This window comes from Numenius arquata, chromosome 9 (assembly GCF_964106895.1).
Source record: "Numenius arquata chromosome 9, bNumArq3.hap1.1, whole genome shotgun sequence".
NCBI lineage: Eukaryota > Metazoa > Chordata > Aves > Charadriiformes > Scolopacidae > Numenius > Numenius arquata.
Window position 1 is genome coordinate 60,687,528 of NC_133584.1, and position 21,993 is coordinate 60,709,520.

The following is a 21,993-nucleotide window of genomic DNA, read 5'->3' on the forward strand; positions in this document are numbered from 1 at the left end:
AGGCCAGATTGGACGGGGCTTTGAGCAACCTGGTCTGGTGGGAGGTGTCCCTGACCAGGGCAGGAGGGGTGGAACTGGATGGTCTTTAAGGTCCCTTCCCACCCAAACCATTCCATGATTCTGTGGTTCTATGACTGGGAATCCCACCACCGATTCCTTTTCCTCCAATGCCTTTTCCTCGGCGCTATTTATATGCTAAAATCTGTAATCCCTCCCGATTCTCTCTGACTTGAACCAAAATCGGGCACTTCTCTAAGTAACAGATAACTGAAGGCATTTGAGGGTCGGAACGATGTCACACTGATATTTTTTTCCCCCTGTAGGTTTTTTTCTGGGATGGCTTCCAGTGTTCTTTCCCAGCATCCTACAGTATCCCTTGGCTGGGAGCCGCACAGCCCATTGCCCTGCTCTGGGAAGAAATACTTCACTTTCGATTACAGGAGCAACATTTTGCTATGGTTTGAGGAACCCTGCAACAATTTATTGTCCTTTAGACAATTATTCTCTCACCCGATGACCCCTCCCCACCCAGGAAGGGGAATCGAGAAAAAAACAAGGAACGTCTCTCACTCAGTTCCAGCTGCTGGTAACAAAAAAAACCACAGTAAATAAATATTGCACCTTGTTTTCAGACCAAATTAATCTAATTTTGGCTCCCAGATTTGGAAATTGTCCTTCTTTTCTGGGCTGGAAGAGTGGGGTCAGCAAATCCCACAGCTTAGGGGCACAGCTGTGACGCTCTCAAGGGGGTGTCCTGTCCCTGCAGAGGGACACCCCTCCTGCCCGGAGCAGCTCCTGGGGTCCCTGCCACCCATCTGAGGACATGGAGGTCCCCCCTGGGATGTGACTCCTTCTTCGTGACAGCAGAGCCCGATCTGACCGTGGGCTGGGAGGAGCTGCCTGACTTTCAGCGGGCTAAAAGTGCCAGGGATAAATCCTGCCCTCCCTCCGGGACCAGGATTGGGACCGGATCATCCCCCTCTGCCCAGGGCAGAGCCATCCCCAGGGCAATAGGAGAGGTGGGGTCAGGAACCCCAAATTGTCCAATCCAGCATTTTCTTTCCTCATTTACGCTGTCTTTTCTTTTCTTTTTGAGCCAGATCTCTACGGGGACACACACACACGTATTTGCACACCCAGAGCCAAATCCCTGATTATGGCCCGTGCCCCTAAGAGGGATTACAGCTTCTTAGAGGCTGGGGGGAGCCGGCTTTCAGCAGGGTTTAGGAGCCCAGCGGGGGCTTCATTCCTGCAACCCGGAGCTCACGCTACATTTCGGGGTCCCGTGGGGAGGAGAACTGCACCCCCAGCCCCTTCTCCAGCCCTGGTGACACTCAACCGTGCCCTGTTTTCCTCCTTCATCACACACTGAAATTGCAGGAGAGAGGAAGACGATGGGAGGGGGATTGGGGAGGCTGTGGGGAGCCAAGAGAGGAGCAGCCCCCGAGGGGTGTTAATGGCCTTGCTCGCCCCTTCGAGATGCTGCTTCTGCTCAGGGCTGGTGCTCTTGGGGGGGATTAAGGGCGAAGGCGCTTAGCAAAGCCCCCGGGCAGAGCCGGATCCCTGCAGGATCCCAAAGCTGGACCCTCAATCTCCATCTGATGCACCCAGGCAGGGCATCCTGGGGCAGGGCATCCCGGGGCAGTTTCGCATCCAGGGCTTGGGGCTGATGCAGCACGTGAGCCCTGGAAAACCATGTCCCCTCTACCTCAGAGTACGGCTTCTGCTGATATTTGTGGAGCTTGACCTCAGGCACTAAAGTTTACTCTGATTTTGGGGTTCCCTGGTCTTCAGGAACCTCTGAACTGCCTCTTCCTGATGATTATTTTTTAGCAAATGGCTGATTATTGGCATTAGTGGTGGGCGCTAATTTGGGTCATTGCATTCCTAAGAGGTTGGGGTGGGTAGAGTTGGGTTAGTTTGTCCTTTCCTCCAGGAGACCAAGGCAGGGTCAGGGATGGAGAATTATCCAGGGATACTGGGGGGGTGTCGCTTCACTCATTTGGGCAGAAACAAGAAATGGAGAAGTATTGTGGAGTTTTTTGACATTTCTCCCTTAAAGAGAGACCATGGGAGAGCTGGTGGGTTGTTTGCACACCGAGGGCATGTGAGCTGTTGAAGGTTGACCACAGGCTCATCAAGCAGCACCAGGTGATGATTGTGGGGACCTCGTCTCCTCCAGAAACTATGGTGAGGAACAGACAGAGTGGGATTTGTGGTGGAGTGGGAAGACAAGGAGTTGCATGCCCATGGAAATGGTGTGTGTTCCCACATTTGGGAGGAAGCAGAAAATGATGTGCTCGCAGCAGGGGAGGATGGAGGTACCACGGACTTCATGGTGCTGCTCTTCACAGCACATTGGGGAGATGGATGCTCAACAGCTTCTCACTGGGATGCTTGAAAACCAGTAGGGTGGTGTGTAATCCTCATCTATGACTTGGGAAAGAGTTGGCCAAGGGGTACCTGGGTCTCTTGGTGTTGGCTTCAGTTAATCCCAGATGCTGTGGTGTAACCTGCATCTATGACTTGGGAAAGAGTTGGCTAAAGCGTTACTTGGGGCTCTTGGTGTTGGCTTCAATTAATCCTGGACCACTGTAGGGGTTGTAGCTGCTGTCCCCCATAAACAGCAGGGAAGGATGATGAAGATGGACAGCCAAGCACTGAACCTTGGGTCTTTCAGAGCCGTTATCTCTGTTAGCATCACCCAGGCTCTCTCATTCAATTTCTCTCCCCCTCCCAGCCCTCCCCGCTCCCCTCTTCACTAAGTGCTCCCCAAACAACTCAGACATCAATTGACAGCAGAAGAAATGGCCGGGCTTTGTCTCCTTGGAGAGGCAGCTTTGCAGCGAGCCCTGTCGGGGCAGCCGGTGGCCAGCCACCAGCGGGGACCATTTTCACATCTCCCTTTGTGAAGGAGCAGCCTTGAGTGAAACGCCACTCGAGGGGCATTGAACGAAATGTACGTTCGCCTCTTCCATGTGGCACTCGGCGCCCATCTCCGCCTCTGACGCTAATGATCCGGATGAGGGTTTATTTTATTTCATTATTTTTTTTTTTCCTGAGGATAATGGGGAAAAGAAAATGAAAGGGAAAGGGGCTGGAGGAGGGGAGGTCAGATCCATTTAGGAACCCAAACGTTTATGGGGAGAGTGCCTCCTGAGTGGCCGCACAAAGGACCTGGCTGTACCTGGCTCCATCCCTCCTCCACCTCCTCTCCCCCGCCACCTCCGGCCATGAAAAGGGGGAACCAGAACTGTAGAGTCTCCATGAAAGACGGGGATAATGGATTTCATTATAGACAAGCATGTTAAATGTCTATCCACTCGTGTGCAATAAAGGGAAGCTGGTCTTTAGCTAATCGCGCTGGAGGAGCTCTTGGCTGGGATTCGAGAGTGAGATGTTCCCCTTGGTCCCCTGCCTTGATCCAACCTCCCCCCCATTACCACCCCATAAAGAGCCGGCTATGGGGTGTAATGCACCGTGTCGGTGTCTACCATCGCATCCTTTTTCCTCTCCACTGGCCACGGGGTGGCTCAGGACAAACCTGGAGGGCAAACATCTACATCTGGCCAGTGGAACAACTTTTGGGGTTCTGGAGTGGGGTTTGCCGATGCAGCGGTGGGATTCAGCCCAAAGAGAAGTGTCAGCACCAAAAGGGCTTCACATCCATCATGTCCGGATGGACCCCCATTCCTCCCTTCCCCGCAACGTTCTTTTTCTGGCTCCCCCCACCCTCAGCCCCATTTTCCCATTCTCTGCCCATGGTGTCCCTTCACACAGCACTTCTCTTGGTGTCCCTCATGGCAGAGCTTTGCGGGATGATCTCAGGGTCCTTCTCCCCACTGTGCTCCTGCTTTACCCAGCACTGCTCTCCTGCTGGCACAGCTCCTGCCAGCTCCAGGGGGGATGCTTCACCCTTATTTTCCTCTCTCACAAGCGGCTGTTGGGGCAAAAGCATGGCCACACTTGAGAAAGAGCAGAGGGTGGCTTGACTGGAGGCAGCGTGTGCAGAGAGGTGTGATTTTTGGAGCAATCTGGGTCCCTGCCCCAGCAAGACGAGGTGTCCTTGGTGGGTTCTCCCATCTGGGGGGAGCTGGGGTGATCTGCTCCCTGCCTGGGCTGGTTGCTCTCCCTTCATTAGTGTGCATGAGTTTGGAACAGCCTCTGCTCACAGGGGGGGACTTGTTGGTGGGACTTGCTTCTTCTCCAAGCCCCCTTGGGTGGTGGGTACAGCCCCAGAGATGCTTGCTGTGACAGAGATGCAGAAATCAGCCCAGTGAAGCAGCACCGTGTCCTGAGCTGGCAGGACTCAGGGGCAGGACATCCCCCTGCTCTGCCCGGACCAACTCCCTGCAGAGACAAAGAAAACAAATAAAACCCCTTTGCCCAACATTTTTACGAGCTGAAAGCAAAGCCGGGGGCCGATTATGGGCTGGAAATCTGGTTGGGCTTTCAGTTCTTCTGCCTAACACTAGAGCTGAACTCGGATTTCATCCTTCCCAGGGGAAGAGAGGCTGGATCTGCAGGGCTGGACCCAGCTGTGGGGGAGTCAGGGCAGGACGTGGCCCCACCATGGCATGTAGGGTGGGGATGCCCGGGTGTCATGTCATGGAAGCTGTGTCATCCTCTTGCTGGGGGCCACCAGTGGTGCAGAAGGGTCCTGTCCATGGGGGTCACAGGTCCTCCAAAGGACCATCTGGACCGTGGCCAGCAGGGGTAGCTGCTGGAGGACTGGTGAGGTTCAGTGCCTCTCCAAACCACCCGAGCAGACCTTTGCTAACGAAGCTCCTCTTCTCCAGGCAGTTCCTCTGTTTTTGGAGGCCATCTGAGCTGGTTTGAGTATCTCCTTTGAGGCAGTTGATCTGGGAACGTCATCTGGAAGCTCTTTACATTACGGGAAGAAAACCCAACGCTTTTGTCCAATACGGAAATCTCTGGTTTCAGCTCGCATTCCTATGGCTGAGTGATTAGCACATTTAATTAAGCAAGCCTGTTGACATTACTCCCTTGCAAAAGCAAAGAGGAAGCCCTGGGCTAGTGAATAGAATAAATCACGGCTGCTCCCTGCCCAGAGCCCCCATCCATGGCCAGGTTGGGAAGTGCTCCCCCCAAAACTGGGATGGGGCAGGTCACCATGCACCAGATAAGCCTCCACTCTCCCCAAAACACATCCCCGGGGTGGGATGGGGGGTTTCCAGGGGAGAGGGAGCCATGCCATCCTGCCAAAGCACCAGTTTAATCCCCCGTACGCTGATAAGGTCACGCCGGGACCTGTGCTCCTCCCTCCTGTGCATCGTCTGAGACTGGTGGCTCTCTTGGCCCTATTTATAGTGCGGTGATAGGATCAGGGGGAATAAGCATTTCGTGTCCCCTAAATCACAGCCCGCTCCCCATGGCCAGTCGGTGCTCTCCGCTCTCTGCTCTTGCCACTGGAGAGCCTGGCCAGGACTTTTGAAGGTATGTTGGGAGCTGGGGTGCTGCTGGCTGGGAGCTGGGGTGCTGCTGGGGAGCCATGGCAGCCCTCTCAGTTCCCTGTCCTCACCAGAGTGGGATGGGGATGGCTTTTGGTCAGGAGAAACCTCGGGAGCAAACTCAGAGTGTGATGGAGCTGGGAGCCCTGGTGTCGGGCAGGGATCAGGGGGCAGCTCTGGCTGCAAGGGGACCCCGATTTCTCTGGATAAAAGGAACCAAGCTCTGGCTTTGTCTCACCTGGATGGTGGCCAGGCCACCATCTTTCCATCCCCCCTTGGCGCTGAGCCCACCTGGGGCAACCAGCCCACGGGCAGGGCCCATCCAAACTGTCCTGGGGTTGAGTTGATGGTCTAACCCTGCCCAAGGGTGGGTTGGTGGTCTGGGCTGCCCATGTCAATGGTCACCGTCCACTTGATAATTCCATTTATAGTTACATCTGCCAAGAAAGCGCCATTGTCAGGGACATGGAGAGAGCTCCAAACCCGTGTTCTGTGTCCCTGGTGCCGTGGGGATGGCTGGAGGGGGCCAGGGAAGGTGCGGGGGACCTGTCGGTTTGCTGCAGGTGGGCAGAGCATGGTGGAGAGGGTTGGTTGCTCTTCCTTCCTCTCCGTCACCTGTCTCCTTGCTCTGGTTCCCATTTCAGGGAGCAACGGCGTAGCGGGATGATGCATCAAGAGGTACCAGCTCCTTCCCATGCACAGTCCTGCATGGGCAGAAAGCCCTGAGGGAGGGGCTGACCACCCCCAGCCAGACCTCAGCACCCTCCAAGCCAACCAGCAGCTCTTCAAGAGGGGAAACAGCCCACGAAGCTGGTGGAGTGTGGCCAGGAGAGCTGGAGATCTCCAGCTGGAGCTGGTCCCAGCTTGGTGGCCACAGGGTGACACCAGGGAGGATGATCTGTGGGGACAGACGGTTCCTGTGCCTGCAGTGACCCCCTTGGCAGGAGCTCTGGGATCCCCACAGATGCTTGGTTCCCACATAGCTGCAACTTCATCCACTAGGTCTCAGGAGAAGACCTGGTGTTATGCTCTGGGGACTTCCACCTTTCTCCCCAACGGCGTTTGATGATGAGACACGTGGGGTCATCCCCGGGGACCATCCTCACCTCCCTGATGGAGTTTTTCCCCACCACCAGCTCTGCTGGGGTGTGTTTGCTGTCCCTCATCCTCCTGGCTGTGCTGAGCAGCCCCTCGCTGCAGAAGTCCCTGCCCCCAGCGTACAGAGACCACCAGGGTCCCCAGGAGGGCACGGGCCTGATCCGGTGTGGGGAGTACAGCAACCAGGTGCTGCCCAATGGCCGCTGTAAGATTGTGGCCACCTTGCCCCAGGGGGATGAGCAAAGGTGCCCGGACATGTTTCGTTGCACTGACGAGGTGTCCTACTGGCTCCATGAGAACGAGGAACGCAAGCAGCAGGTCCTGGAGCTGAGGGAGCTGATCTCCGAGTTGCAAGAGGAGCTGAGGAACCACCGGCACCGCATCAAAGTCCTTGAGCTCCAGGTAAAGGGCTGCCCTGCGCAGAACCCCCTCCACATGGGTGCTCACGGTCCCTCCCCATGGTCCTTTCCAGTCCCCAGCAGTTGCACGGGGAGGACACCCAGTGAAGCTTATGGTGTTGTCCTCACCATGGGCTGGGATATCTATTAAACCTCAGCTGCTCCCACTGTGATGGCTCAGGAGCCTTCCAGGGCTGATCTTTGCCACAAACCCTTCAGTGTTTCGTCTGTGCTGTCTCCTCCATCTCTGCTTAGGAGGGGTTGCTGATCCATCCCATTGACCATAGTGTGATCCCAGACTAGACGTGGAGTTTTGGGTGGCCAGTGAAGGACCACATCTCTGATGGCCACGGCTGAGCTGGAGAAGTCTTGACCTCCAGCCTGTGGCACCCTTCCTACAGTGTCCTTTTCTGGTGCTCATCCCACCTCAGCTCCGTTCATCAGCCCTGTAGCCTGAAGCTTCATGCTAATACATTTTTTCCATCCTTGGTTGGCACCTCTGAAGGTCTCAGATGTTTGGTGCTGCCCCATGGTTTTGCCTGGCAAACACTTGGCTTGGCTGTCAGCAGAGGTGACCAGCAGTTTGTCCAGGGTTGTAGCCAGGATCGGGGAGGGAGCAGGGTGTGTTTTTGTTTGCCATAGGAGCCATTTCCCAGCTAAGATGTCTCACTGGGCTGTTGATGAGGTGCACAGAAGAACCAGCAGCAATCTGCTGGTGTCAGCTGGAAGAGCCCTGAGACTGGTGGGTGACCAGCGCCCTTGTCTTTGCTCTTGGAGGAGACGAGGTTGGATATGGTATGGCTCTGGGGCTGATTTATTCTTTATTTGGCTTCCTTTCATCCTCACCCTTAGGCTCTGGTTTTGGAAAGCCTCCTTGGAGCTGCCCCATGGGGAGATCGAGGCCGTGCTGGGGGCTGCAGGGCTGTTTGAGCCCTGCGATGGCCAATGCTGTTGGGTGGGCATCTCGGTGGGAGCAAGATGTTCCACTGCACCTCTCCCATTTTCTCCTTCCACTTGCACTGGGAACAAGCTGGTGCAATAGGTCTTCGGTGTCCCCACTTCCCACATCCATCCCCTGATGATATCTTGTCCCTTAGGGCTGTTCAATCTGTCCTTCCCCAACCCCAGCTCCCTGCTCTTGCCCCCAAAACACAGTTCTGAGCTCAGAGCCGAGGAGGGAGATGGAAGATAATGCACTAAATGTTTTCCCGGCAGCGTTCATCCTTTTAATCCATTCTTCATTTCCAGGCTCTGAAATGACCCACCTAAAGGCAAGGGGTTTGGTCTACGGGGGTTGTGCAGGGTGTCTTCAGGGTCAGAGGGAAGAGAGGGGGGGAACCAGCCTCCCTCTGGAGATGCTGGTTGCCTGGTGGTAGCTCTTGAGGGAGCTGAGCTGATGGTCTCCAACAGGACACTCGGTATTCAAGAGAGGGAATTAGATGTGGAGCATGATCTTTCAGTCCATCTGATGTCCATGCCCAGATCCTGCTGCACCTTCTTACCCCACACGCTCGCCAGTTGGTCCAGCTTGAACTTTGCTAGTGAGTTAAATACACACAGTTAAATTCACTGGGGAAAATACAGACACCCCCAGGTCTTTCCAGCTGCAGGCACTTAGACTCTGCAGCCCTCACAGGTGGGAGAGAGTGAGGTTACACTGAAAAAAACCAAAACCTAAGGCAGGGACTGCATGGGAAGAGAAGACAGAGCTGCAGCTGGACAAGGCCACTGACCGGCAGCTGGTTTAAGCATGTCCAGCCCTTTGGGACTCCCCCAACTCTCCATTTTCCTACACTCATTCCCCACCCCATCCACCCCGACCCTCCCTCTATTCCCCACCTTCCCCCTGAACATCCCATAATAAGTCTCGCAGAGTCCCACAAGCCCATAATGCTCCTGATAATTGTGTTTGCCCCTTCGTATCGGCTGCAGGGCTCAGATGGACCCTGTTCAAGGCCCCAGCAGGGGGGCAGGGGCTGAAGCCTCTGCTCTTCCTAGTTGTCTCCCTTCTCACCTGCCTGGCACCTTCTACTTAATTTTTTTAACGTTTATTATTAATTTCCCTGTTATTTGCTATTTTTTTAATAGTGAATTGCCCTTAGAAAGACACTGGATGCTCTCACAGCTCTCCTGCCCCTGCCTGGCAGCTGGGGAGAAGCTGATGGACAGGGATGCTTCTGGAGCAGCACCAAGGGGTGGGATTCCTCTTGCCCACCTCCTGTCTCTGCCATGCAAGGGTCTCTGTGGGATTCAGCCCATCTCGTAGACATCCGAGACATTGGACGTCTTCTGGAAGATGGGATGAGTTGGTAGAACTTGTTTCTCCTCAATGGGAGCCCAGGTGAGCCACTCTGAAGGAGTTTTCTCTCCTGTGGGGTGCTGCTGGGCTCCTCACCCTACAAGGAGAGCAGAGGGACACAAAGAGCACCCAGATGTGCTGGAGCTGCAGGGTCCCAGGTCCTACCTGGGTGTCTCCAAGTGGTTCATACCTGGGAGACAGTGGCAGCAATCTCTGTGCCACCAAGATACCAGCGCGCTCAGAAAGGGGACATCCTCCGAGATCTTTTGAGATCATTTGTAGAGAGCTTCAGACCTCGAATGGAAAAGACCCTGAGCATCCATTTTGGAAATTGGCCCTGCTTTCTGCAGGGGGGTGGGGTGGGCACCTCCAACCATTTCTTCCAACCTATGTTTTTTATCATGAGTCTTAAAAATAAGGCAATGGGAGGCCTGGAAGAAGAAGGAAGGAAATGAAATCTGGAGGTTTTGGCAATGAATGTGTCCTGTGTCCTGTCACCCTCCAAGCACTGGCAGAGGGGAAAAACAAGAAGTGAAGCTGCATGGGGAGTTACAGCTGGATAGAGGAACACAGAGGCTGTGGAGCTGCTTTTCCTCTGCTCCCTGTCGGATTTGGCACTCTCCCATCAGGAGTTCTCCCTCTACGTTGGTCTGGCCACTTCCCAAAGCCTGTGCCCCAGCCTGGGAAGCTGTTTTCCCCGAATTCCCCACTGTGTCAGCCTGGGGAGGTCTCCTCCGCTTCCCTTCCTCCCACCGAGGAGCTCTTGCTCCCTTAAATCCGACTTCATAAATCAGCCATGGGCTGCTGCTGGTTTGTCTCCCTGGGGTTTGCCATCACTTATTTCTCCAGGAGCTCAAGCGTGGGCTCGTCTGCCCAAGTGGAGACGTCTCTCTGAGCTCAGCATCCCTTTCCCAGCTGAGGGAGAGCCGCAGGCTCCTCTCCTCCTGATGGGGACACCCAAATGGGCTCAGAGGGGTTGACCCCATCGCCACCGGGCTTCCCTCCTCCCAGGGCAGTTTAAGGAGCAAAGGAACTTCCCTCGCCTATCTCTCCCTGTCCATTTGCAGTCCTATTGCTTTTCCACAGGTGGAGAATGAAGAGAGCAGGATCCTGGGGTACAAAAAGACATCCCCGGACCCACCGGAGCAGAGGGACAGAGGGGTGGGAGTGGCAGCATGGCCATCGTCAGGGTGGTCTGGCCATGATGTTTTTAATCAACATCAGAGAAAAAAAAACATCCAGGTATCAACTGTGGAGGAGGAGACTGTCTGGGAGAAAGCAGTGCGGGGTTTACTGGGAGAGCCGATGTGTGGGTGAAGGGAGCTGGAAGGAGCCGGTATCAGTCACAGCTCGCAGAGCAGGTAGTGGGGATGGGTGATTTATGGTCGAACTATTGCAGTCCTGAAAAGGGAAGCACCATGTCCTCACAGGCCATCATTCCCACTTTGCTGCCCCTGCCTGTCCACCGGCTCTGGATTTTGGGATATGGGCTTGATGGGCTCTTGGCAGGGTCAGGCAGGCAATGCTCAAGCAGCATCGGGAAGGATATCATAAAGCCGTTAGTTACCGCTACAATAACCCAGCAGCGGTGATGCCATCTCCTGGGAACAGCAAGCCAAGACATGTCCTGGCAGGAACAGGGACCGAGGTGTGAGCTGGGTCCTGGGAGCTGCTGGAAGGGAAGAAAATGTAGAATAGTAGAATCACAGAATGGTTTGGGTGGAAAGGGACCTTAAAGCCCCCCCAGTGCCACCCCCTGCCCTGGGCAGGGACACCTCCCACCAGACCAGGTTGCTCCAAGCCCCCTCCAACCTGGCCTTGAACCCCTCCAGGGATGGGGCAGCCACAGCTTCTCTGGGCAACCTGGGCCAGGCTCTCACCACCCTCACAGCAAAGAACTTCTTCCCCACATCTCATCTCCATCTCCCCTCTTTCAGTGTCAAACCCTTCCCCCTCCTCCTAGGGCTCCCCTCCCTCATCCAGAGTCCCTCCCCAGCTTTCCTGGAGCCCCTTGAGGGACTGGAAGGGGCTCCAAGGTCTCCGCGGAGCCTTCTCTTCTCCAGGCTGAACCCCCCCAACTCTCTCAGCCTGTCCTCCCAGCAGAGGGGCTCCAGCCCTCCCAGCATCTCCGTGGCCTCTTCTGGCCCCGCTCCAACAGGTCCGTGTCTCTCCTGTGCTGAGGCCCCAGAGCTGGAGGCAGCACTGGGGGGTGTCTCCCCAGAGCGGAGCAGAGGGGCAGAATCCCCCCCCTCTCCCTGCTGGCCACGCTGCTGGGGATGCAGCCCCGGGTGCGGGGGGCTTTCTGGGCTGCCAGGGCACGTTGCCAGCTCATGTTGAGTTTCTCATTAACCAACACCCCCAAGTCCTTCTCCTCAGGGCTGCTCCCAATCTATTCTCCACCCAGCCTGGATTTGTGCTTGGCATTGCCCAGACCCAAGGGCAGGACCCTGTACTTGGCCTGGTTGAACTTCATGAGGTTCGCACAGGACCACCTCTCCAGCCTGTCCAGGTCCCTCTGGATGGCATCTTGTCTCTCAGGCGTGTTGACCGCTCCACACAGCGTTTTCAGGGTCTTGGTGTGGCCTGTGAGCCCGAGGCAGTGATGCTGAGCGGGTGATGGAGGAGGAGATGTCCCCATCAGGGGACAAGAAAGGGCAGTGCTGATGGAGAACCAACCTCCCTCCAGTGCAGATGTGGGTCCGGGACTGCTGGATCCTTGAGAGGGATCGGGGAGCTCGGTGAAGAGCTGTTACGTGTCCCAGGGGAGGGAGGGAGGGTGTTCCCAGGCTGCTGTGGGATTTTGGAGGTGCTGTTCAAGGCTTGCTCTGCCATCTAATGGACAGGGAGCACTGAACAAGAGAGACGAGCGTGTCTGCGGTGATTGCATCTGAGGCACGTTCCCTGCAGGCTGGTGGGGCTCAGGGTGCCCATCTCCTGTGGGCATTTCCAGCCAGATCAGAGACTGGTTGTCCTAAAAAACATGCAGAAAAAGGGTCATGAAAGGAGTTGGGGTCCTGTATCACACATGGACGGGGTCATTGCTTTTTACGGGACAACAGCCATTGCCCAAAAAGCAGGAGGTGGCTTCATCATGCAACGTGTAGATAAGCTGTGTAGCTCCTTATGAAAACATTAGGTGGTTCCAGGGGAGAATGGACAGCTTTTGGGGAGGAAACTGCAATTGTGGTTGCTAAATACGTCAAGGCCACATCCATGTGGCAACGGGTTGCAGACTTGGAGGGTGTTTGGAGAGGAATCTTGGCCTGCTCTTGCACCCCTCAGCTTGCCTGTGCATGCCCTGCCTGCCCCAGAGCCTGGAAATATCAAGCTGCCCATGGCTCCCGTGGTGGGCTGGGGGCTGGGATGGAGCTGGAGGATGAGGCTGAGGGTGCAGGTGCCATTCTTGGGGTCCTTGGTCTCTGTTGGTGCACGCAGTGAGTGCTCCTCTACCCTCTTGCTCCCATCCCTGGGGGTCCTGGGTCCATGTCCATGACTCTGTGGTGGTCTCCAGGCATCTCCCCCATCCCACCTTTCTCCTTGCCCACAGCACGAGGAGGCGGCCGGCCGTAACCACAGCCTGGCCCAACGGGTGCAGGACCTGGAGCATCGGTACAGTGAGGCCAGCACCCTGCAGCACATCCAGGCCACCCTGCTCTATGACATGCAGGCACAGATAAACAACATCTCCGTCCTGACCGACTGGGCCTGGCGCAATCCCACCTGCCTCAGCCCCGCTGAGATGCGGCTGCAGGAGGAGATGCACCATCCAGGTGATGCTGGGGAGCTGCTGGGGCTGGCTGGGAGGGGATGCTTCGTCCTTATAGGCTCTCACAAAAGGGTTATGGAGTCATAGAATGGTTTGGGTTGGAAGGGACCTTAAGGATCATCCAGTTACAACCCCCCTGCCCTGGGCAGGGACACCTCCCACTAGACCAGGTTTCAGAGCCCCCCAGATGTAACTGTGGGAGCTCTTCTAGGCTATTGAGACCCTGTCCCAGGTTGCCCAGAGAAGCTGTGGCTGCCCCATCCCTGGAGGGGTTCAAGGCCAGGTTGGAGGGGGCTTGGAGCAACCTGGTCTGGTGGGAGGTGTCCCTGCCCAGGCAGGGGGTTGGAACAAGATGGTCTTTAAGGTCCCTTCCAACCCAAACCATTCTGTGCTTCTCTGATTCTATGATTTCTGTGTTGCCATGAAAAAGACAGTCGAACTGAAGACCATTCCTCAGCTGCAACATCCTTAAGTGCAGATCTGTGCTAACGAACCTTATCAGTAATAAGCCACTGCACTCAGGCGTGAAGCCATCGTGCTGCAGAGGTTTTCATCTTCAGAAGTAGCTCTTAATCTAAGATTATTTGTCCAACTCTGCATTACCATTGCATGAAAACCATGCTGGTTTTGGTTGTTTGCCCTAAACTGGGCACTAAACAGCATGTCTCTCTGCTCTCTTGCTCAGAGGTGAAGCACGGCAGGAACTGCCCCATCGATTGTGCTTCCGTCTACTACAACGGGCTCCGGCGGTCCGGGGTCTACAGCATCATGCCCTCGGTCGGAGGGATGCCCATTGAAGTGCTGTGCGAGATGGACACCGAAGGTACTGCAGGAGGCACCTACAACATCTTCCAGCAGAACTTTGGGTGGGATTTGTGTAACCTGAGAGTTCTATCTTATATCTGAATTATTCTAAGGCTACTTTATAGTCAGTGGGAGCAGCATCTCCAGAAGGACTCTTCTCCAGGGACAGAGGACTTGTCCTCTTTGCTGGCTAGAGGAGGGCTTTGGATGAACAGTTCAAACCAGACATTATGGCTGGGATTCAGTTGCCTAAATAGAGGTGTTTAGTGCTTTTTGAGATGTCATCATGCATCCAAGATATTTGCAACATGCTAGTGGATATGACACGGCTTAGGGAAATAGAAGCCCTTCTGGAGTAGCAGCTGGTCACTGAGGTGTGTCTGGAGCATCTCTGGGTAGTTGAGGGGGCAAAATTAGTTTGCAACACTTGAGTTTTGGAAGAATAATGGCAATTGTCAGGGAGAGGGGGTATTGGGTTGTCAGTTCCTTGCCCCATGGATTCATCCCAGCCTGGATGAATGTGTCGCATCCACAGATCCCATGCTAGAGGAAGGGGTTCAGGTCCCCACATGTAGGCATCTTGCCTACTGGAGGATCTACAGGTGTTTGCAGCTTTGGGATGCACGTGCTTATTAAGAACCAGGCTGTTCGGACAATGTAGTCTCCGTTAGGTCATTACTATTATTTGCCTGACCATCCACACGATCTTGGATGCTGTAGAGTAACAGGCTGTACAAACAGCAAATAAAAAGATGGCCCAAGTCCTGTCCCCCCATCCTACCCCGCCCCGAGCTTACAGCATTGGAATGAAAGGAGAGAGGAGAGAGGGATTTGGACAGATGGGAGAGCAGATGGAGACAGTGAGACAATACTGGGAGAGCTCGTCTGCCTCTGTGGTGCTGCAGGAACAGTACATAACAATCTCCAAACTCCAGGATCTCTAGTTTGTTCCAGTCCCAAAACATTAACCTCCCAGAAACCACCATCTCTCATTTAAAACCACCTTAAGGTCTGGAATGACCCTCTGGCAGCCAACAGGGAAACGCCATCATGAACCAACATGGGAGAGGTGGGAGACTCTCTCCATGAGCTATGATGGGTATCAGGTTTTTATCCCCATGCGGCAACTAACACTGTATTTTGCCCATTGGTGGAAGGACACATGACAAGGAGACACCTTGCTGATCTGCAGATGGATCCTCAGAGGTGATGCACCAGTAAAGGGTCTGTCTGGGACCCTTGGATGCTCCTTGGAGACTCTCATTTTATCTTATCTTTTTGGTGGCAGGTGGGGGTTGGACGGTCATCCAGAGGCGTCAGGATGGCTCAGTTGACTTCAACCGGACCTGGAATGAGTACAAGGAGGGCTTTGGGGACCTCAATGGTGAATTCTGGCTGGGCAATGAGAACATCCACAAGATGACAAGCCAAGGGGACTACTCTCTGCGCATCGACCTGGAGGACTGGAACAACAAGCACAAGCACGCCTTCTACCAGGTCTTCAGGTAGAAAGTGGGATGGCCTTCCCTGGTTCTCATAGACATAGCTGAGTCAATGCCAGGAGACCTTCAGGCAACGGGGAACCCCATTGTGGTTAGGGTGACTCTGTCTAGCGAGCTCTTCAGCCTGGGTCCAGGCTGTCTATCCTTTCATCCCCACCTGGATTTGACCACCAATTTTTGCTCCAGGTTGAAGCCTGGGTGTGAGCTAACAAACGTGTCATGTCATTTGGCCATGGCCAACATCCACAGCCCCGGGGTAAGGGAACTGTAGGACCCAGTGGATAGTCCCCAGCTGCTTAGGGGTATTTTTTTCTGCCAAAATTATTGAGGTCTATGTCAAAAGTAAGGTTTTGAATCCCTGGGCAGGTCCTCCGGCATCTTCCTCTTTTAGAGTCGTGTTTTGATTTTTATCCTCTCTACTCATGGCTTTTCCTTGCTGGGCCTGATGTGATGTCCTTTAGTGTCTATAGCCCTTCCTGGTGTTTTATTTATCCTTACCACATCCTTTCTTAATCAGGGGTGACCCGTCTAGACCATCCCAGATGGACTCCTTCCCTGTCTCTACAGGAAATGCTTGTGGGTGACTGTGGAGTAACTCGCCATGGGAGGATGTCTGAGGGATCACTGCACCTTATGGACACTTGAAGCTCAAGGGCATTGAGTAGACCCCAAAACTGCTGAAATTGCTGGGAAAAAAAAAAATCCCATTGCCTGAATGTGCCGTGGGGCTCCACCAGCAAATGTGTGCTCTAACTGGTCGTCCCCAACTTTTCTCATCAGACATCATGTGCAATGGCAGTGACCTTTAGCCTTTGCTAGCCTAGGGGTAGATTACTAATTAGCTCAGTCGAGGTGAAAAGCAGGATGCTCGTTATGTGGAGAGGGGGCAGTGCTGTGTAATTAAGGTCTTGCCAAAGCTGCGGCAGCCCTTTATTGTGGTTTTAGAGTCATGATCTGCCCAGTTCCGCCCTCTAACAAGTGCCCTGAGTCATGACAAAAGCATGCGCATCCCACAGAAGGGAAAAACACAACATTTTTGGCTTCTAGAGGTGATGAATCACAGCAGGGAGGCCGGCCAGAGCTGCTCGATGATTGCTAGGTGTCCACACCAGGAATGCAGTGTCCAGGTTGGAAAGGAGACCCAAACACTCCCCATTAAACACTCCCACCTTTGTTTCTCGCAGCATTGAGGATGAGGCAAACTATTACCGCCTGCACGTGGACGGGTTCAGTGGGACAGTGGAGGATTCCTTTGCCTGGTACCACAACAAGAGGAGCTTCAGCACACCCGACACAGGGAACATATGCGCCGAGATTTCCCACGGAGGCTGGTGGTACCACCAGTGCTTCTTCTCCAACCTCAACGGGGTGTACTACAAGGTAAGGTGGAGAGATGAGGGCAAAAGGTGTTTTTTTTCTCCAACCAGTGCTTTTCCTTCAACCTCAATGGGGTGTAGTACATGGAAAGATGGAGGGATGAGGTTGCAGGTGTTAACAGATGAGGTCCAAGGCTCGGAGGAGGCTGTTGGTCCTCACAGTCATCCTTCCTGGCTTGACCAGCCTCTGCTCTCCAGGGAGGGAAGGAAATGAGTGCTGGGCACCAAGGCAGTCCAACCTTTCCAGGGTCATGGGCCAGACACGGGTGTTGAGACACCTTTTTATGTTGGGGTTTGGGACTTCATGGTAGAAACTTGCAGTACGGGTGACTCATGCAGCCTGAGGCGGATGGATGCCAGCTCCATTGGGACCATTTGAAAAATGTTGGGCTTTACGTGCTCTTTTTACCGCATCGTCATTAAGCTCTTTGCTCCGGTGTTTCAGAGCAATCGGTTTTCCCATGCTCCCATCTGGATGAGGCTTCCATGCGTTTCCCACGCCTGACTATCCTTCTTTCTCTGCATCACAGGGCGGCCGATACTCCATCAAAAATCGCAAGGTCTTGGGGCCGGATGGTATCGTGTGGTACTCGTGGAAGGACACAGACTACTACTCCCTGAGGAAGGTAGTCATGATGATCCGACCACGCACTTTCCGACCCCACCTCTCCCCATGAAGGACCCTGGGATGTTCTTCATTTCACCTCACGTCAAATGTTGAGATCAGAGGGCTGGGAATAGTTTGCTGTGAGCAAAAACTGATGTTGGAGATCCCAGAGGGACAGAGCCACCACGCCTGTTGCTGCCTGTTTTCTTTGGAGAGATTTGAACCAACAGCAAAGGTCTCAAGACCTTCAACAAGTGTTTGGGTGGTGATAGCTCTCCTAGAAACATGGAGGTGATTGCTGAGAAGGGCTTTGCAAAGACAACTGTGTGGCCAGGTAGTTCACGGGGTTCAGAAGAGCTTGTTACACCTGGTTCATTGGTAGTTCTTGGTGGGCTTGGGCATCCCCAAGGCTTGAGCCTTAGTCTGTTGACCGGCTGATGGGAGTCAACTACACACTTAAGTTGGACCTTACGTTGAATGAAGACGTTGAGTGCTTTGACTCCCAATCCAATGGTATTTTAGAGGGAAGCAAAGAACCAGCAATCCTGTATGAGTTTTCCACACGGGATGTGATGGAGACCAGTTCTTGTGCCGTACGATGAGCCTCTCTCCAGTCTCGGCAGAGTTTCTCCATTCACATCACCGCCTCTGCAGGTCCACCACCCCAGGGATGTGCCAGGGTGGCTCCAAGGTGCTGAGATGGCCCCAAGGAAAGCCAGGAGAGCCAGCGTGCATCGCCCAGGGACGGTAACCTCATTGGGTAAATGAGGAGGAAGGTCTGCAGCAGCCGTCGCCTTCTCTGGCAGGGATTGCATTATACACGTGGACATTAGTTAGCTGCGGTAATAATACTCCAAATGGAAGGATTTAAAAATAAAAAATGTGGAAGGTTTTCCATTTTCTATTCTATTTTCACCTTTCTTTCCTTTCTCTGGCAAAGGACTTTGGATGAATTTTCTATCCACCCTGAAAATGATCTGCAGGAACGATCAAACACAATTTTAGATCTTTTTTTTACTGCCTTACTCTGGGTAAAGAGAATTGCTGTTGCTGTCTTTTAATTTTCCATTTGTAGTTGCAGTAGACCCTCCTTTTTTCCCAACTTCACCTCCTCACAGGATCAAGCAATGCAGGCTGGGACTTGGCCTCAGCCCTGATTGTGTTTGGTGATGAATATATAATTAAATTACCTTTTTCCAGCTTTGTGCACGGGGATGAGTTCGAAGAGGGTTCAGTGAAGGGGAAAAGCAGATGCATTAGAGACAGAGCACCCAGTTCCTCCCAACTGCTTGTCTCCTGTTTGATGCTCTGCTGTCTCCCTGATGGTTTCTGTAGCTTTCACACTGTTCTGGACTTACATTTTGCCTGGAACTTCATTTTTCATGGGCAAATCAGGCAGAGAAGTTACCTTCCAAGCATCCTACAAACTAATATCCCCAAGACTATAAAACAGTGCTATTTGTCCTTTCCCCATGACTTCGTGTTCTGCCTTGAGTGGTGTTCCCAAGACATGTTAGATGGTGTTTGGGAGTTGCAATGGCACTGGTCTAAGCCACTCTTGGACCTTCACTTGCTGTGAACATCTGGGCACTATCGGTGGTGGGAGGAGAGCTTTCTTGCCTCGTGGCACTCACATCTCAGATATAACATCCCTGCAGGGTACAACCTTCCTTCTTTGGACTGCAGGCGTTCAAAAGGCCAAGATGTCCCCTGGTAAAGCAATACCCTACCAAGAGACTAATCAATCACTTGAATAAGCAAGGATCTAACTAGTGATCACACTATCATTATTAATCTACAATCAGATTTTGCACATTATTAAACACAATGATAAAGGTATCACCCTTAAATCTTATGATTGGCATCTGTCAAGTCTGCTCTGAGGGACACTGGAGCATCCTCCGATATTCAGGAGATGCAACTCATAGCACAGGTCTTGCTTGGGCTGGGATTTAGGGATGGGATTACATCCGGCTTTTCAAACAGGAGAGGTGGGATCAGGTGCAGAAGGTCTGTCCAGATCTCAGCCATGAAATGTCTCCTTGGAAAGTTCCTTGAAGGCACCAAACCTTTGTTTTGTGCTTTCTCCTTGTACGTCCTGCCTGTGCCTGAGGGATGGTGGTACAGGAGAGGACTCCACCATGCAGGCAAGGGCCTGGTTTCCATCACATCTGCTCTCCTGTGTTTGGTGCAGGATGCCCAGGTGTGAGGCTCTGAGCTCCAACTCCTCACCCAGGTGAGGGTGTCTTCCCCCATTTGAGACTTGTGGGCTGCCAGAAGCTGGCACATGGGGTGGGCAGAGGTGACATGGGACCTGCAGGACACAGGACCCTTGGGAACCAGGTGGGAAACACTGGCAGCATCTCAAATGGCTTTGTGTGGTGAGATGAAGGTATTTGGTACCCCAGAAAGGCTAAGAGCAGCCTGAGTCTCATCTCCGTGAGCCCCAAATCCAGCCAGAGGGTTCCTCAGTTCCTCCCTGGATGGAGGGAAGAGAAGTGGGCCCAACATCTGCAAAAGTGGCTCTGCTGCAGAAAGGGAAGGCTAAGCCTGGACCCCTTGGTGCTCGTGTCCCATAGCTTGTAGGAGATGGGACAGGGGGACACCTCCCCTGCCTCTCCCTCCTTTATGGGGCTGACAACCCTGCTGGCTTCCCCTTAAGGAAGGTGGTGGTCCTGGTCCAGGTGCCTGCTGGGTATCAGGCTTTGGGCAGGACACAGCGGTGTGGTTAAACAAGAAACTCATTAGAACCCATCAAATGACCCCGTACACCGTGCTGGGGGAGGAAAACGTGTCTGTCCCTCTGCAGGACAGGGCTCCCGACCGCGAGCCTGGCTCCTTCTTCCTCCCTTCCTCTTGCCCCTCAAACTAACCCTGGCCTCGTTAATTCGGCTGACCCCATTATAGGGCTGTCCAAAGTGATGTGGGGCAGGAAATCGTGTTGACAGGGGCCTCATCGAGTGCAGCCATGAGGCAGACACCCCGCTGGGTCCCAGCCAGTGGTGCGCGAACCCAACAGCCCTTGGAGACCCCCGCACACATGGACATGCATCTTTCCTGCTGAGGAGCTGCCACTGGCTCTGCGTGTGTGTCGCTGGGGGAAGAGCTACGTGACCTGGAGTTGTTTTGGCTCACAGCTACCCAAGAAAGAGGAAGGTCCGAGGACAGTTTCCATCTGACATGTTGGGTCAAGGCAAGTATTTCTGTCTGTGTGATAATCAGTTCTCATTGTGTCTACTGGAGATGGAGAAGGTTGATGAGGGCCTCTAGCCCATGGTCCCATGGGTCTCCAGTTCCTATGGCTGGGAAAGGCATCTGAACTGAGACTGGAGGAAAGGCAAGAAAGGGCTCGTGGAGCGATGGTCATCGAATAATCCTTTGTGAGGTGTCCGTGGCCGGAGAACTGGATCTTCAGACATCTTGGGGTTGGAGAGAAAGAGCCGGGGAGGGAGAAGAACAGGGAAATTAAACATTAGCTATTCTAAATCACAATGCTGAAAATGCTGGAAAAGAGATTAAAACTTGGTTATTTTAGGGAGGGGATTGTCCCAGGTGAATCTCTGTGATGGACAAAAAGCTGGATGCAGGAAGAAGATCTGGATCACCTCTCTCTTTATCCTAAGCCACCATCATCGCCCCCCCCCCCCTTGACAGCAATGAGAGAAAAATGAGCCTCTGAAGCCTTGCTGGAGCACCAACCGTGTTCATGAGGATTTGGGCCATGGAGCAGGATGATCTGAGATGCAGGTGGTTATGGGTGGGGTGGGTTTCTGCTCCAGGTGGAGGAGAGAGTCAACAGCTTTTAGGATGTGCATCCTGACACCCTCTGCATCACACTTTGCTTGGTTTTGACTCACCTTCATCCTCTTTGGACAGCCTCCTCCAAACAGCTGCCTCCTGATGGTGTTGGTGCCATCAGCTGTGCCCTGATCATTATCTTCTTACCCTGGGGCCCCATTTTTCTCCCCAGACACCCCTGGCTTGTCCCCAGAGAGAGCTGTGCTCTTCTGGCTCTGCTCCCCCTTTCTATGCCACCCTCCTCAAAGCTTCTGGGTGCTTTTTAAGGCTCTTTGGAGGAAGATCTTTTAGTCTTTCCATATTTTTTCATCCTCAGTCCGGCTTGGGTGCCCCTTTCCATTGTGTCGTGGTTCCTGCATCCCTTCATGACCATCAATGCACATGGAACAAGCTCTTCTGCTCTCCCGAAGTCCTCTCCCACATGGCTTCTAGGGGTTGCTAAATCACGTCCCACCAGTTCGTATGATCATCGTGGACTCTGCTACCTCAGCGCTGACTCCATGCCCTTTTTCGCATGGTCCCTTTTGATATGGACCCTTCTCTGTTGCACCTGAGCGTGATGGGAACCCCTGGGCATGGCTGCTGCATTCACAGGGAGGTCTGAGTCCTCTCCTGGGATTTGTCCTAATGTTGGCACCGAATCCCACACCTGTGGGACCACCAGCTCCTCAGCTGAACATCCACAAAGCACCTCCTGGGCTGGTCACGGCTTGGGATGAGGTGTTTGTGGGGTCCCAAACCACCCTGGTGTCACCAGGAGGTGCCATCACCAAGGTTTCTCAGAGTCAGGAGGACCTCCTTAGCCCAGATGGGAGTGGATCAGGTCAGGGAGGATCTCCTTGGCCCAGGAGGAATGGACTCTTGGGCCTTTTGG

The 21,993-nt window shown here is 53.8% G+C and overlaps 1 protein-coding gene across 1 annotated transcript; it reads left to right on the forward strand.

Annotated features, from left to right (window-relative positions):
• The first annotated feature begins 6,584 nt into the window (after positions 1 to 6,584).
• LOC141468556 (fibrinogen-like protein 1) lies at positions 6,585 to 17,391 on the forward strand. The gene is made up of 6 exons (XM_074153666.1): positions 6,585 to 6,971; positions 12,814 to 13,036; positions 13,718 to 13,855; positions 15,125 to 15,341; positions 16,523 to 16,718; positions 17,245 to 17,391. The coding sequence occupies exons 1-6, from the start codon at positions 6,585 to 6,587 to the stop codon at positions 17,389 to 17,391; spliced, it is 1,308 nt and encodes a 435-aa protein (XP_074009767.1).
• The last annotated feature ends 4,602 nt before the right edge of the window (positions 17,392 to 21,993 follow it).

What these genes read in the sequence shown, in the direction of transcription:
- LOC141468556 (XM_074153666.1), top strand. Translation starts at nt 6,585, where the DNA reads ATGGAGTTTTTCCCCACCACCAGCTCTGCTGGGGTGTGTTTGCTGTCC. An exon ending in GGAGGAGATGCACCATCCAG is followed by an intron (nt 13,037 to 13,717) that starts GTGATGCTGGGG and finishes TCTCTTGCTCAG; the next exon opens with AGGTGAAGCACGGCAGGAAC. An exon ending in GCCTTCTACCAGGTCTTCAG is followed by an intron (nt 15,342 to 16,522) that starts GTAGAAAGTGGG and finishes TGTTTCTCGCAG; the next exon opens with CATTGAGGATGAGGCAAACT.